The sequence below is a fragment of the Tigriopus californicus genome, chromosome 8 (genome assembly GCF_007210705.1).
Source record: "Tigriopus californicus strain San Diego chromosome 8, Tcal_SD_v2.1, whole genome shotgun sequence".
In the NCBI taxonomy this organism is placed as follows: domain Eukaryota; kingdom Metazoa; phylum Arthropoda; class Copepoda; order Harpacticoida; family Harpacticidae; genus Tigriopus; species Tigriopus californicus.
Window position 1 is genome coordinate 3,026,610 of NC_081447.1, and position 14,677 is coordinate 3,041,286.

Below are 14,677 nucleotides of genomic sequence, written 5' to 3' on the forward strand. Positions count from 1 at the left end.
ACCATTTCCTGTGGTGGGAACAACGCTTAAATTGCATTGAAAGCGGGAAATCCCAAAAATGTTATCTTATTTTGACCTTTACCTCAAATTGAATCCGGATTTCTTACCAAGCAAGAGAGTTCCGTTCTTAGCATAATCAAGATTGATGCTTAGTTTTTAAAATTTTGTGCACAATGATAGATTAGATCTAAAAAATGATTGTCACTTTTGATCTCGGTGAATGCAAAAGCATTGTAGTCTCAGAAATACAAATTATCCTCGTTGAGAGTTTGGCATTGTTTCCTCTGATATCAATCAATACATATTCAAATATATATGACGGAAACATTTGGCCAAATGCATTTAACTTGTATAAATCAACATGATTATGTGCATGGTGTTCAAGTTGTACACGTTAGATGCATTTGTCGGTTGGAAAAGTGAACCAGATAATGTGCCAATACGACAGTGGTTTTGTACTCGTATTAGAGTTTTTGCCACGAGAAGACCAAATTTGAGAATTGGTCAGGTTTGTTCGACTGGATGACCGTGAAATCCACGTTTACACGTTCTGAACCAATCTTCCCATCATTACCATTATGAGCAGCAGGGTTTTGTCCTGGGAGGTTCAGACACAACTTTCAAGGATAGCTTTTCCAAATAATGGTCAATTATGCATGTGCTCGACTGGACCAACAAAGATCATCCATCACAATTCGGTTCTATGAATAATACATCGAGGTTCACACACTCGAAGGTCTCCAAAGTGTGTCTCAAAAAATTGCCATTTTTGTTTGAATCCGCGCTGAAGAGACTCCAACCCTGGTTTCCAATCTGTACACATTGTCAAAAAAGGCATGGTAATCAACAACATGGACAAGTTACCATGCAATTTTCCGCATCTCGTACGTACCGGCCGGTTTGCAAGATGACATGTGAAGATTCGAGAGCGGAATCACGAGTCAATGAACGACATTGACTTGAACCCTTGTCCTGTCTTGTGTCTCTTGGCACAAGTCATTCAACGGAGATCAAGATAATGGATGGTTAATTATGTGAACCATCCTCTCCATGTGCGTTCTTGCAGCGTTCATTCGGAATGACACATATTTTCGCAATCATTTAGAGATATTGAGAAAGAGTTACGACAAGCTGTGCTACCACGTAAAAAATAGGCCCCAGTGATTGTTCTCATCCTTTAGACCTCTCTCCGATGGACTAACCTTGTTGGATGTGGAAGCGAGCTCCTCTCAAAACCACCATGAAGTGAGTGGCTTGAGTAGTACACACTCCAGGATCGTGTGTGTTCAATAGACTTGAGTGAAGGGCCGTCCTCAGTTGAAGACAAGAGTGAGCAAGGTAAAGATCTCCTGCCGAAAAAGAGAAACTACTATTTTGATTGAGCACAGGAAGTGTGACACAGAATCGTGAAAACACCCACCCAATAGACATCATGAGAGCGTGGACGATATTTGTACTGTTGTTGTTTGGGTATGCCGTATTGGCAAGACCCAATCCGGAGGAATCTGAAAACATGGCAATTGACCAAGAAGACAACTTGAAAGAGGCCATTGAAGGTCCGGCTAAGGAGTTGCCCGTCATTCCTGATTCGGAGAAACTCCCGGTTTGGGAGCTGCCCATGGAACATAGGCACAATGTCCAGGGTAGTCTGACCCTTCCCAATACAATGGACATTGAACCCAGTGTTTATGACCAACTGGGAGTGGACCTTTTCTTCTCTATGTGGTTCGTGTTCCTCAACAACGATGTCAATATTTCAGGTGAGTTGACGTTTGGAGTTTTACTTTGCCATTACTGTCATGGATTTTTCCCTCACAGATGAGCCTTTTACCATTTTGGCCCCAATCAACTCATCCAAGACCACGCCCGAGACCTTGCTAAAAAACGAGGCCTTGGCGGAAGAAGTGATTGCCAATCATATCGTTTTGGGTGAAGAGGTCAAGCCAGAGAGTCTGATTAAGAATGTGGACAAATTGACTATCGGTGGATTACCTCTGAAGTTTAAAATCGATAAAAATGGTGAGCGCTTGAAATCTATGTTCAAAAAGACGCCATGTATATAATTTAAAGGAAACAGTTCAACACGACACGAATGATCGAATCAATCATGATTGTAGAATAAAAGGAATGAAGATTACCGAAGATCTCTCTTTCAGCAGGCAATTTGCGGTTTAGAAACTTCAAGCCCTACGGTTTTAATTTCAAAATTCTTCCCCTGGTATTTATTTGCAGGAGAATTGTGGGTGAACGAGGCCAAAATTATCGGCTGGACCAAAGTGAAGAACGGAGTGATCTTCGCCGTGGATGACTACCTATTTACCAAGGACATTAAGGACAAATTGGATAAAGATGCCTCGTCGGAAGAAGTTTTAAACAATGAGATATCTCAGGATATAGAGAATGGCAAGACAAAAGCTAAAACAACCACTAAAACTCCCACAACCACCACCACTACTACTACCACTAAAACGACTACAACAACAACCACTGTTACGACTACCACCGTTTCCACCACGACAACCACCACCACTCCATTCATTCCTCCTGACCATTGGGTAAAGCATGAAAAATGCCATCCAGTCGGGGACAATGGTCCATTATTCAAGAGCATTGTGGTCTGTGTTGAAGAGTTTGTGGACCCAGCCACGCTTGACGGCAACGTTGATACGAACAAAGTCGTCAGAAAGTCTGAAATCGTCCAAGCTCCCCAATTACGGACAGTAAATGAGGATAACGAATCGAAATTACCGGCATTCCTCCAGGACATTGTGGACGTTCTCAGTGTCCTTCGATTTGGATCCAATGACTTTCTAGAATACATTCAAAACGATGCGATATCGCAAGATATTAGTGATGGTAAACACTCTTCGGAAGCGATTGCCACTGAATAGTTGGAAATTCTCTTATTGTCCCTCCCATTCCTCTGCAGATACAAATTACACCGCGATTATTCCGTTTGATGAGGCCTTCCGTGCCTGGACTCCAATCGATTGGGGATTCAACCCATTTCGGGTGGATAATTTCATTCACGACACGCTCCTCAATCACTTCATTGTCGGGAGCGTCGATCAAAACACTGTCGAAAATGGCGCGCAATTCAAGACTGTGGGCGGAAAAGACATCACGTTTTCAAGAGTGGATGGAAAACTCCGGGTGAATGATATCGAACTCGTTGAAGGTGGAACCCCAGTCCCACATGGGGCATTGCTGTTTATCAACGAGCTGCTCTTTGTGGACAACGAAATGGTCAAGGAACTTGAGCAAGATCACGGCTATCTCGAATCCGGTCCTCTTGTAATTGAGCCTTGGAGCGAATCGCAGTTCTTATCCCACGTATACAGTTTCATTGAAGGAAGTGAAGAGTACACATACATGACTGAGTATATGAACAGCACACCCGAGATTGGAGAATTTGCACCTGGTTTCAGTGAGTACCCTTTTTCATAAAAAATCCTCATCAATGGGACATTGACAAGAATCTAAAACGTTTCTTTTCTTCTGAACGTTTTCCCCTCTAATGCTTCATACAATGTTTCATGCTACCGTGGTTTTGAATCATATTCTTAGCATTGCATCAATATAGGGTGCCGTAATGAGGGAAAACATGGAGAAAAATAGAGCACAAAGAATTTAGATTTTACTCCCATATTGATAATTTGATCATCGTGTCATATTTATCATTTGATTTCGAATCAACTGAAGCTTCTTTATGATAATGAAGCTTTTGTGTCTCGTAGTTGATATGTTTAGTCACAAAATAAGGTCAAAAATTGAGACAAATCATAAAAATGGGATTTTTTGGCATAGGGTAACTTCAGTACGTTGAAAAATTAGGAATGAAGGCAACAGGACCACTTGAAATCGTGGTTGAGGGTTTGGTGTTCTTTAACACTGTGATTGTCCTTCGTATATTTCTTTCAGCTATTTAAACCAATTTCGAAATCATCTAAAATATTTTTCAATCCTTCGCAAATCTAATTAATTTTGCAACATTCGATGTCATTGCAATAAAAATCAAATTCATCTTTTCAGCCCCTACTAAACTGGAGGATGGATATACGTACTTTGTTCCAAGAGATGACGCATTTTGGCGTCTATTTGTTAAGGATGCCACAGCTCCGGATCCTTTCAGGTTGGACGACAAATTCCGGCTTGAGACCTTGAAAAGCCACTTGGTCGCGGCAAGAACCTTTCCAAAAGATGTTGAAGTCGGCCATATATTGACAACTACATCAGGAAAAACATTAACGGTCATCGAAAAAACAGGAGGTAATGTAACCGTAGATAAACGGCATTCTGGTGCCAAAGACAAATTCAACGACAACTAAAGGAAAATGAGACGGCAGAGGTTCAAATTCAGTGCCTACTAACTCCTTATTGCATGGAACAAAACTGTCTTTTTGGAATCGGGGGTGAGCAATTTTCTGACAAGGCTCACTAGCCATTGATGATCTTTTATTAAAATAGCTACTCTGGTTTCATTTTCAATATCATCATAAATCATCTGCCTTCAAAATTTGGAGAATTCAATTAATGGCCACTGATATTCCCAGGATTTCGAGTTTTAATGTCAACAAAAAACGATGATATTGAATTTGAATAATTCGTTTTAATATTTTTTGGCTAGGTTTAGTTCCTCACGGGCTTTACTCTGGGAATCTAATCCCACTGTTAATGTGAAATATTTGAATTTGTCTATTTGATAACTTTAAGGTGACATTTGGCTTACCAACGAATTCGAGTTGACGGACTTAGTTAACCCTTAAATGCAAGATTGATTTGGGATTTATCCAAGTCTGACTTCAAAGATGCTACCAGATTAATAACACAACATCTATGAATATTAGAGTGAAGAGAATTAAACAATGAAGAAGCCCGCGAAAGAAGAGAGTTATACTTCATTGTTATTCATCTCGAGGGCTTTACATTAAGCCTCTACGGTCACTAGAATTGGCCCTAAAACCCGGGTTGGGACAAAGCTCATGGATGCTTTTGAAAACGTACAGTATCAAATACCTTCTGTACCTGTTCTGAATACTGTACAGTCCCAACCGTTCTACGGTCTCTTCCAATATCAAAGCTCTCTCATACCCTCAATGTTCCTGGTAAAACAGCTTTGGAAGATGTGGCTGGACAATCAACTTGTGCAGAGTTAGCATTGTGATGCCATCTCTAGGCTTAAACGGCTATATACCCAACTACTTGTTTGAAAAGCCGTACTTACTTTCAACTGGATATACTCACCGAACTTTCCATTATTTTGGAGTGCCACACCTAAATCCTTCATGGACAAAACTGATCAAGACACTGGAGGTGGCAAAGTACAACAATTACTTCGCCACTAGACATTTGAACATGGCTAATGTGCAAGTCATTCCTAACATATAAACTTGCGCTCCCGTGAGGAAAAATGAGATTGCCAGGGCGTATTTTATCACAATGAACAAAATCGAAACCAACAACCGTATAGTTAGCGCTTCATCTAAGACTCCAGACCTGATCAGATTGGAATTCTAAAATTTTGTTAAAATTGAAGTCAATAATAATTTCTTTCCTAACGCTGTTCTTTCATTTCAGAAAATATAACTTTTAATGACGGCCGACAAGAGATCCACACAATAGGAAAAGGCGAATTTGTTTACAATTTGGGCACCATTTTCTACGTGGACAAAGTTTTATTCACTGAAGCCAGTGATGTAGTGGCAGTCATGGAACAGTTCGCTAATGAAGACAAAGAATCTGTTGAGGAAGATGAACCCGTTGAAGATTTCTCCCCAACCACTGACGACGCGGTCGACAATGAAAACGAAAGCAGAACAACTGGTCCAGTCAAAGAATTGCTCTTCAATTACGAGGCAGTTAATGCTCTCAGTCGGGAAGAGCCTTTAAAAGAGGATTTGGAAATGGAACAACCTCGCAAGAACCGTAAAGACACAACAAAAGAGGGCGAGGAAGAGTCAGTGGATGTGTCCACGGGCGAGGTTAATTTCCCGGTTTTTGAAGATCCCAAAAACTTGGAAACAAAAATCATGTTTGTTAACAATCAAAAGATCGCCATCATCAGGCAAAAAGATCGAGAGGCTCGGGCTCAAGGAACTTGACAAGTGACTGACTCCCTTGCCTCCAAAACTTTCTAGTTCAAGTGTTTGTATATCATTAATGTTTAATGAGCATGACCATCCCCATCTGCCAACACCCTCAACTTGCCCATGGGTTATAGAAATTGAAAGTCAATGTAAATTTATCAAAATACTTTCCTTAAACCGTCTTCGTTTTTGCTTCGTGAATGAACAACAATTAAAAGTCACTCGGTTAAGAAATCTAGAATCTTCAATTGACTAGCTAGTGGTAAACGAAGACAACTCGGGCAGCTTCGAAGAAATTCTGGTGGCTGTCTCCTCGAGCATCTAGGTAGTCTAGGTAGATGCAAACGTTGCGGACAAATAATCATGATCGGCTCGGAGCAACTTGAATGCCTGCTTTTTTTTCAGCATTTATTTTGTTCATGAAAAGTCAAACCTAAAACTTATGAAATGTGCCAGGAAGTCTCATGCTATTTCATGTTTTCAGCAACACTTTCAATTTTTACTCCACTCTCAATTACATTAAACTTGACAATTTTAAACAAAGCAAATGAACGCGAATCAAATTACACTTACTTTTGACTCAAGTTGAAGCTTAGCAAAAGGTGGTTTAACAAACTATATGCATACCTTTTGCCAATCCAGGACTAAGGTTGCGTCAAATGTGAATCCAACCTTCCGAATTGGCTAAATTATTATTTTTTACGGTCGTACAGACTATAAAACTAAAATAATCTTGCACCCGATTCATTTTCTTGCTAAGTGCAACAGCAGTAAAGTAAATACATAACGCTGAAAAATCCGCCTTGTTCAATGTGCGGAATGTTCATTGCAGCTGCAATGTCTAATTATTTCCAAAAACATTCGAAGCTTCAGTAAAGTATAATAGCCATTGGAATACAATGCTATATTTGGCATCTTATTTCAGGGCATAGTCTTCTCTTTTGAACATATTTCTTGCAAGATGGCAACCCCGTATACACTTTGAGGGTCCATGGCTCCCTATTTATCCGTATTATGGTTGTAAGTCCTAATTTTGATATTTTATCTCCAGATGGCGCCTCAATGAAGGCAAACATTGGCAAAAATAGAGCATAAATCATTTTTAAGTAAATTTCTTGCGATGCTTGGACATCTGCTTGCTCACAAAAATAAGAAAGATGGTATTGGTGACGATGTTCCCCACAATTCGGGACTAATCGAGTCCCAATCGAAGGTCTCCAATTCCTTCGTTCTTCATGGATAGCGCATTGCAATATTCTGAATATCTTTCATAGCACTTCAGATTCAAGTTGCACAAAGTTTAATGAAAGCCGCACTAATTATTTTTCAGTTTTTTCAGTGTTACTCGTAGGATTTCCTAAGAAATACGTCGTTCGTTATTTCCAAGCCAAAAATCAACATACCTCAATTAGTGAAAAGTTACTCATCAGCAATGGATCAGACGAAATTGCAGAATGAATAAAAATAACTCGAAGGTGATGACCAATTTAATAGACATGAAAACTAAATCAATTCGAAAGGATTGTGAAACCTCGCTATTGACTATGGCTAAAGAGTAGAGGGCCAGTCAGAGAAATGACACATACGAGATTTCTGAGATGTTTTTGGCTCCCTCGCGGCTGCCTCGTGTGTTCGAAGGTAGAGTGCTAGTCCTCTATTCGAAGGGGATTGGCTTTGAACACGTTTAGTTACGTGATTCTCAAAATCAAGTTCCGAATTCATAGAGCCAGTGAGTTGATGACTCGTTTGTCGGCTTTGGTAGAAACTAGAGAAACTAGAAGCCCTCTAACTATGACTATTTACAAAGCATCTTATTATTGCTTTGTGTTCAGTAGTTGTAACATTGATATGCCTAAAATCAACGGATTATGTTATTCAAAAAGAGTTAAATTTGGTTATGGGCCTACTTTTACCATTGAACTTCCAACTACAGATAAAGAAAAGCATCCCAACATGTGCTTCTGATGCGAAATAATTGAACAGGTTAGCAAAGAAAACAAGTAAATAACGCATCAAAATAGAAACAAACCACATTTATTGAAACATTAACAGGCTATACAAAATATATCATTTTTGATTACCTCGACCACTTTACTCTTGATGGATGAATGGATCACAATTAAATATTTCAACGTTGATTAACAACGACACAAGCTTTGAGTTGTAAAGAGCAGTAGACCAAGATATCAATCGGTCTAGCCACCATCCTCTTGGCTAGGCAAGTTCACTTTGCGTTACATTTAACAAGGAATTTGGGAATAGTCCAAAGAAAACCCTTTCAGATTGGCGAATGTCACCAAACCCAATCTATCGGCCACCAGAGTATGAAATTGGATTTGAAAGGGAGTGTCACGGGTAGCTATGAGCAAATCAAGATGGGAATCAGAGGGGCTGAGAAGTATTAACTTGAACATTTTGTCTTACATAAAAGTGATCCTGGTGTACTCTGCCCAAATTGACTGCTGAATACCATTCCACATCGGTAATCGGTATTTCCAATGATGATCGTCGTGAAATCTTGAACGGCCATGCTTGGTATGGTCACAAAATTTTGATTCTTGCATCGTTGTATCTATTGTAGGAATCAAGACAGTTTCACTTGACTTCAGTACTAGATCAACCCGATATTCGTTTACCCGTGACAATGCATCATCAGACACCGAAAAAGCATTGGCCACGCCTGGCGTCTCAAATACCTCAAATTGGCAAAAACCTGAAATGTTATTAGCGAGATTACAAGCACAGGAATAGATATCCCTTGGTTTATGTACATCCTTTCTTCTTGAGATACCCATGTAAGTCAAAAATCTCAAGACCATTATTATTGCAAGGTAAAGACTCGAAAAACGTCAACTTTGATATTAATCATGTTGACTGCCATACCAATACTATTTAACATTATTTCATATATGTATATTTCGTTATTGGTTATTCTCTTTTTTACGATTTGCCATCCTAAGGATTTCGGAACCACAATGGATTGCCACAATCTTCTTCATATGTGTGTGACCAACTCAAAAAAAGCAAAAAAAGGAAGGCTTACTAAACTTGGCAGCATTCCAGAATACGACATTGGGATGGAGGTTCAAATTGCTTATGCTTTTTGGCAAAATTCAAGTCACGTTCAAGAGTGGAGTGAGACGTGTAGATCTTGCAGATTTCCTCCCATTTGGGTTCAAACAAGTTCGCAATATCTTATGATGCGTGTAAAAAGATTGCCTGGCCTATCAACTGCTGTGAAAAAGCTACGATTTGAATACGCCCTCTACCTTCTTCTTGACGGATGCAATGAGTATAATCTTGGTTTCGGAGGATCTGGCCGCCTTGGAAATTGTAACTCGTGACGGTGCCTGACACTCCAGTGAAGAATTGAGCACAACCCGACGGGGCCCTGAAATGAAGCAATTAATTTCATGAAGCGATGAAACATGAATAAAAAAACCGAATACAACTCCACCATACTGGCCAATACGTTTTGAACATCATATAATCCCATCTCTGATTTTTTCCCCACTGTCACTTTTTCATAAAATGAAGAAATATACACACAATCTGAGTTGTTACCTGAGTTCGCTATGGCAGTCCACATATGTCACCTTGATTTTATATCGTCGATTTCCGGGGGTAGTTCCAGTTTCAATGGTCAAAGATCCCGCCGTGACTCCCATTCTTGAGCTTTCAATATACACTAGAAGGTAAGTGTCGATCAATCACTCTCAGTCCAATGAATTCAACCAAAATGTCATCCTACTATGTTGACCATTGAGCGTCCCACAGATTGCGGATGGAAAAGCAAAGGGTGAGCCGGACAAAGGGCTCCCAACTGTTAAGGAATCCCCTGCTCCTCCACACATCCCTAAAGATAAAGTTGCGCAGAAAGAATGAGAAATGGCATAACTTGAAATCGAGCCTGGAAACGTCTGGAAATTTGTGATTGATAGGACGATCAAACATGTTCAAACCGACCTGGCAATCCGGGATCGGTTTGCAAAACGGTAGTGTCAAAATCCAATCTGCAAAACAACAAGAGACCGGTTCTCAAGATCTTGATCAATTTGATTAGGATTGCAAAACTGCCTTTTTGGTCAGCCGACCAATCAGGTCGGAGAATAAATGGATGGTGACAATCATTTGAAATGAGGTTGCATTTCTTGAATGTGCTCCGGTTTTGCTACTTGGAGACAATGCAACCTGAGGGTATGCAGTATATCAATACTCTGGTAAATGGGTTCAAGTTCAAAATCTGGAGCAAAATCATCATAGCAGTTTGATATGGGTAGAAATAAGAGCAATAAAGTGGTCAGAATTCGCAGTTGGATCAAGTTCGATAGTAAGATTACCGGCAACGAACCTTTGTGGTGGAAGAATGGTCAAATGATCTTTTTGATGTCTTGACCTTTCCCTTCAACTCTTTTCTCACAACAATCTATGGTGGTTGAAGAAAAACCTACCTTATTTGGCAAATATCTACAAAGCAAATCCAGAGCAAGAGATTAGATGCAAAATCTTAGCAATTTGACGATGTAAATTCATTCTAGCACTTACTTGGATCGATCCTGTTAAACATGAAGTTGCATGTTTGGCTGACTGTTGTGTCTGAGCCTGGAAACGCCATGTTCTGTGGTAAAAACAACGTCAATGCTAATTCCATGCCTGAAATTAGTAACCCTGATTCAACTTACCTGAATGTAAGTGCAATTCTAAAAAATGAAACATTGGTATTAGATCTTTATGACGTGAAGGCCTTTTTGGAAAAATTGCCTTTTCTGAGTTATAAGAATATGCAGTGTGAAGACTATGAGTTGGGCCACTTCATAACGGCTGTAAATTTGGATTTATTGGTGTTACAGAACAAAATAATCAATCGAGCTTGTATTTTAGTTTGCAATAATATCTTATTCGGCATACTTATTAGCGTATAATTTTGACCAAAATTGGTCCATGCCAGTCAACAACATTGCCTCCAAATAGATAATATTATTATTGGATTCGACCCTAACTTTCCTCTACAGAATGAATAAAATACAAAAGCTCATAACGTTGACGTATGGAACATAAGTGGCTTCATCGTCTTGTCCCAAAGTGTTACTATTAGATTTCATTCCACCTTGGAATTGACGTTGCAGCCTTTGATGATAACTGCATAGCCCTCTTGATTGAGCTTAATGATTGCTTTTTGTTTGTTTCTGTTGTGACTGAACGATTAATTATACGCAATAACTCTTTTGAAGGCCCCTTGTTCAAAGTGATTGGAAAATTATTTAAATTTTTAGACTTCTGAAGGTGTCCTAACACAAACTTGTCACCCTTCACACATAAAAATGATATGTGTTTGGTTTTGGAGTAATGAATTAAATGCATCAAAAATACCTACCACAACGAGATGTATGTTTTAACAACTAGAATGATTGTGGCTTCAACTGCCCTTTGGACTGGCCATTTCAATAAAACGGTAGAATGTGCGATAAAGTTTTATTCCTAGAAAAGTGCAGCTATTATCTATACCCCACTTTGTCCCACTGTTTATGAGGAAACAAAAATGTTAAGAGTCTTATTCAAAATGCGGTTGTCATTATGCACTCACCTGAACCACAGTACCTGAACAAGTTTGAATCACAAACATGCAACAGATGCCAAAGCCTAAAAGAAACAAGCCATTTTGTATTATCTATAACTATTTCTAACATCGTTAGGAAATGTGAATAATCCCACAGTATTATCAAAATGAAGGATTATAAATCTTTGAACAATAAGCAGCTTCACTTCATATGATATTTGATCTAACAATGAATAGGAGGTGATAGATCCGTCTAACCTTTGAATGAAGGATTGGTATGGAATTGCTTTTAGATTGAGTCCAAGTCTAACCACAAAAATGCAAGCGAATCAATAATGCCCACAAATTACCCTCGGTATTCAATGCATTTCATTAAGTAAACGCGTGTTCGCCCTTTTTGATGACATGAATCAAAAGAAGGGTGTTGCATGAAAAAAAAGTAGCCAAAAAGGTAGAATGTGACAGTACTTTCTTACTGCTTTCTTGACCAACTTTGCATTTCCAAAGGGCTATTCTTCTTGTCCACAAGTTCAATCTTGTACTATCCTCCGACGGAGTACACGACAACTTGGTGGTGTTACTAAATCGGATGAATCTTTCGTTTTCGTAACGCGTGAGCTTATGTACAGTATGGATATCTCGTTGGAAGCACAGGCCCTGGTTCTGCTTTACTGGGGTATATTGGAGGAAAGCAAATTGAGCAATGAAGGACCACTAGAAAAAGAGAGGAGGACTTCATTGTTCGAACTAGTTATATTTTACCTATCATATACTGCTGAAAACCAACGGATGTCAAAATTGAGAGGATAGTCTCCCAGCCCAGTACTTCCCCCACACAAAATATTTTGTTAGTTGCTCATTTTCTTGCTGATCGATAAGAAAAAAAAATCTAGGAGGAAAGGAATTTCATTTGAACCTTTGAATAAGCTTGGCCTCAACCAGGCTTACGCGTTCACATTTGGCTCTTGCCTTGGACTGCCGAGCCTAAAAAATCCGGTGACTCCAATATATTCTGCAAGTGAAGATGACTTTTGCAAATCTCACGCAACACCTTTGAAAGTGCTTGAGTTGTTTAAAACAATCAACCCTAAGCACCAAAACCGGTTGAAATCTATGGGATCGCTACGCATACATAACCTGTCACGGCCAACTGTACTAAACATAGATATCTACATATCCACCTTAGTGCTCAATTTGCTGGACAAAAGCAAATAGGTTGTGCCCCAAGAATGGTTGAAGCACCTCATAACGTTGACCTGAGTTCAATGTAGATTAGAATAACTGAGTGAAGATTCGCGAAAAAACTTCGCTGTTGATTTACAAAAGCGCTCAGGGCTTATTTTCAACATGACAATAAAGCATATCTTGTTTGATGGTACAGGAAAACTCATTCACATACATATCATTCTCCCCATGAACAGAGAAGAAGAAGCAACAACAAGCCTGTATGTGTACTCATTCAGAGCCAAGAAGAAGTATCCGGACAAAACTTCATTTAATTTTAACTACACAAGAATTCAATTTCAGAACAAAATTCGTTAAGAGAAGATTGAACATAAATATATATTGACTAATTCATTTTTCAATGTTACCACTTTGGGAGTTAAAGACGGACTTCAAGACTTATTCGGACTTATGAATGAGGTACACTTTTCTAATCTCGGCTTCCATTAAACTGAGCATATTTCTCTTCACAGAGGCGTTCGCATCACTAGTGATCAATCCCAAGACCATTATTTTGGAAGGATGTATGGTCTTCATTATTGGGGGAACCTCACATCACTCCGAGGCCATCCAACGATCATTTTGAGTATGAATTGCTCCATTGACATTGACAATCAATTCATTAAAAAAAGACAGATAATTCCTAGATTATATTTGCAAATTTGTTGCAACTTCTTTCCCCTCTCAAACCTGAGGGTCATCATCACTCACTGTCCTCCTGATCAGACCCATCATTTGAGCATGCCTGGTCATGGGCCCTCTTGGATTGGCCTCAATTGACCTCTCTAGGCCTCGTAGGAACCTCTCGTCCTCTTTCTCCGTTTATATGGACCACAAGATGCGTGTTCAATTCTCCTCCGGCTTTCAGCCGTTTCTCTATTTCATACGTTGTCGACCTTGGATATTTTGTCTACTTGGCAATCTCACTGGGTCTGTTACGGCCGATACTAATTCGGCAATAACCTCACCACCGAAAATTTGGCCGAGGCTGTCCGGGAAAGACGGCTCTGGTAACCCTGCGGACTAGCAGTACTCACCTGAAGCACAATTTCCATCCGGCGTTCCACCTCTTTCTTGGCAATTGATTTGGCTGAAGCAGGTACCTCTCATGGTTGGGTCACTTCGAGAGATGCATTGCTCATTCTGGAAGGAGATCTCATCAGGTTAATAGTTGATTTTAAAAACAAGAACTCTAAACACAATATGTTTTAATAAGCCCCAACTTTCAATGCTACACTACGTAAATGAAGAAGGTACCGATAGAATAAAAGACTGGCAACATGAAACACATGGAAATAATCTTGTATTTGAAATAGAATGGGTTATAGCAAAATATCATTTTCAAGAAATTTTAACATATGGGAAATCTATCGAGTAGATATTGGCATCCACAAAGAAAAAAAAGAACACTATAATGGTCCTGAAAAATAGCTCAGACTGAGTACCCGAGTATTATCACTTATCCCCATCGTAAGTTTTGATTTCATTTGACTAAATATGTTCCTTGCCAAGTCATTCATGATATTGGGCTTGAAAATTTATGTTTCGAATACGATGAACTTGTATCACGATTACAAACCTCTTCTCTTTCAACAAGGTCTCCTCCATAAGATAACATTTGTTTGCCATTTGAGAAACCGCTCTTTAGTTGAACGTTCTGCCAAGGCTTAAGAGTGCAAATATGGTTACTCTACTTGGTCGGAAAATTTATTTTAGTAAAAAAGATTGTATGAATTTATGGATTTTTTTTTAATCACAGAACCAAGAGGAATAAGTTTTTTGTTGATAAATGATATTTTCATGTGTGGTT

The 14,677-nt window shown here is 39.3% G+C and overlaps 2 protein-coding genes across 2 annotated transcripts in view; one reads left to right on the forward strand and one right to left on the reverse strand.

The window, feature by feature from the left end:
- Window positions 1-904: 904 nt before the first annotated feature.
- LOC131884420 (uncharacterized) lies at window positions 905-6,320 on the forward strand. Its single transcript, XM_059232190.1, has 6 exons — window positions 905-1,760; window positions 1,819-2,019; window positions 2,233-2,856; window positions 2,930-3,427; window positions 4,033-4,269; window positions 5,578-6,320. Exons 1-6 carry the CDS (start codon window positions 1,433-1,435, stop codon window positions 6,099-6,101), a joined length of 2,412 nt encoding a protein of 803 aa, XP_059088173.1. The 5' UTR covers window positions 905-1,432; the 3' UTR covers window positions 6,102-6,320.
- A 1,784-nt stretch (window positions 6,321-8,104) lies between these two features.
- LOC131884422 (uncharacterized) overlaps window positions 8,105-14,677 on the reverse strand; it is a 7,872-nt gene continuing 1,299 nt past the window's right edge. The window contains exons 3-14 of the mRNA XM_059232193.1: window positions 13,905-14,010; window positions 11,671-11,726; window positions 10,769-10,786; window positions 10,632-10,704; window positions 10,538-10,553; window positions 10,053-10,099; window positions 9,838-9,942; window positions 9,651-9,774; window positions 9,356-9,477; window positions 8,723-8,799; window positions 8,511-8,658; window positions 8,105-8,445 (exon numbers count right to left, since the gene is read on the reverse strand). Of these exons, the coding sequence (XP_059088176.1) occupies window positions 8,327-8,445; window positions 8,511-8,658; window positions 8,723-8,799; window positions 9,356-9,477; window positions 9,651-9,774; window positions 9,838-9,942; window positions 10,053-10,099; window positions 10,538-10,553; window positions 10,632-10,704; window positions 10,769-10,786; window positions 11,671-11,726; window positions 13,905-14,010 (1,011 nt within the window). The 3' untranslated portion in view covers window positions 8,105-8,326. The remainder of the gene's footprint in view (window positions 8,446-8,510; window positions 8,659-8,722; window positions 8,800-9,355; window positions 9,478-9,650; window positions 9,775-9,837; window positions 9,943-10,052; window positions 10,100-10,537; window positions 10,554-10,631; window positions 10,705-10,768; window positions 10,787-11,670; window positions 11,727-13,904; window positions 14,011-14,677) is intronic.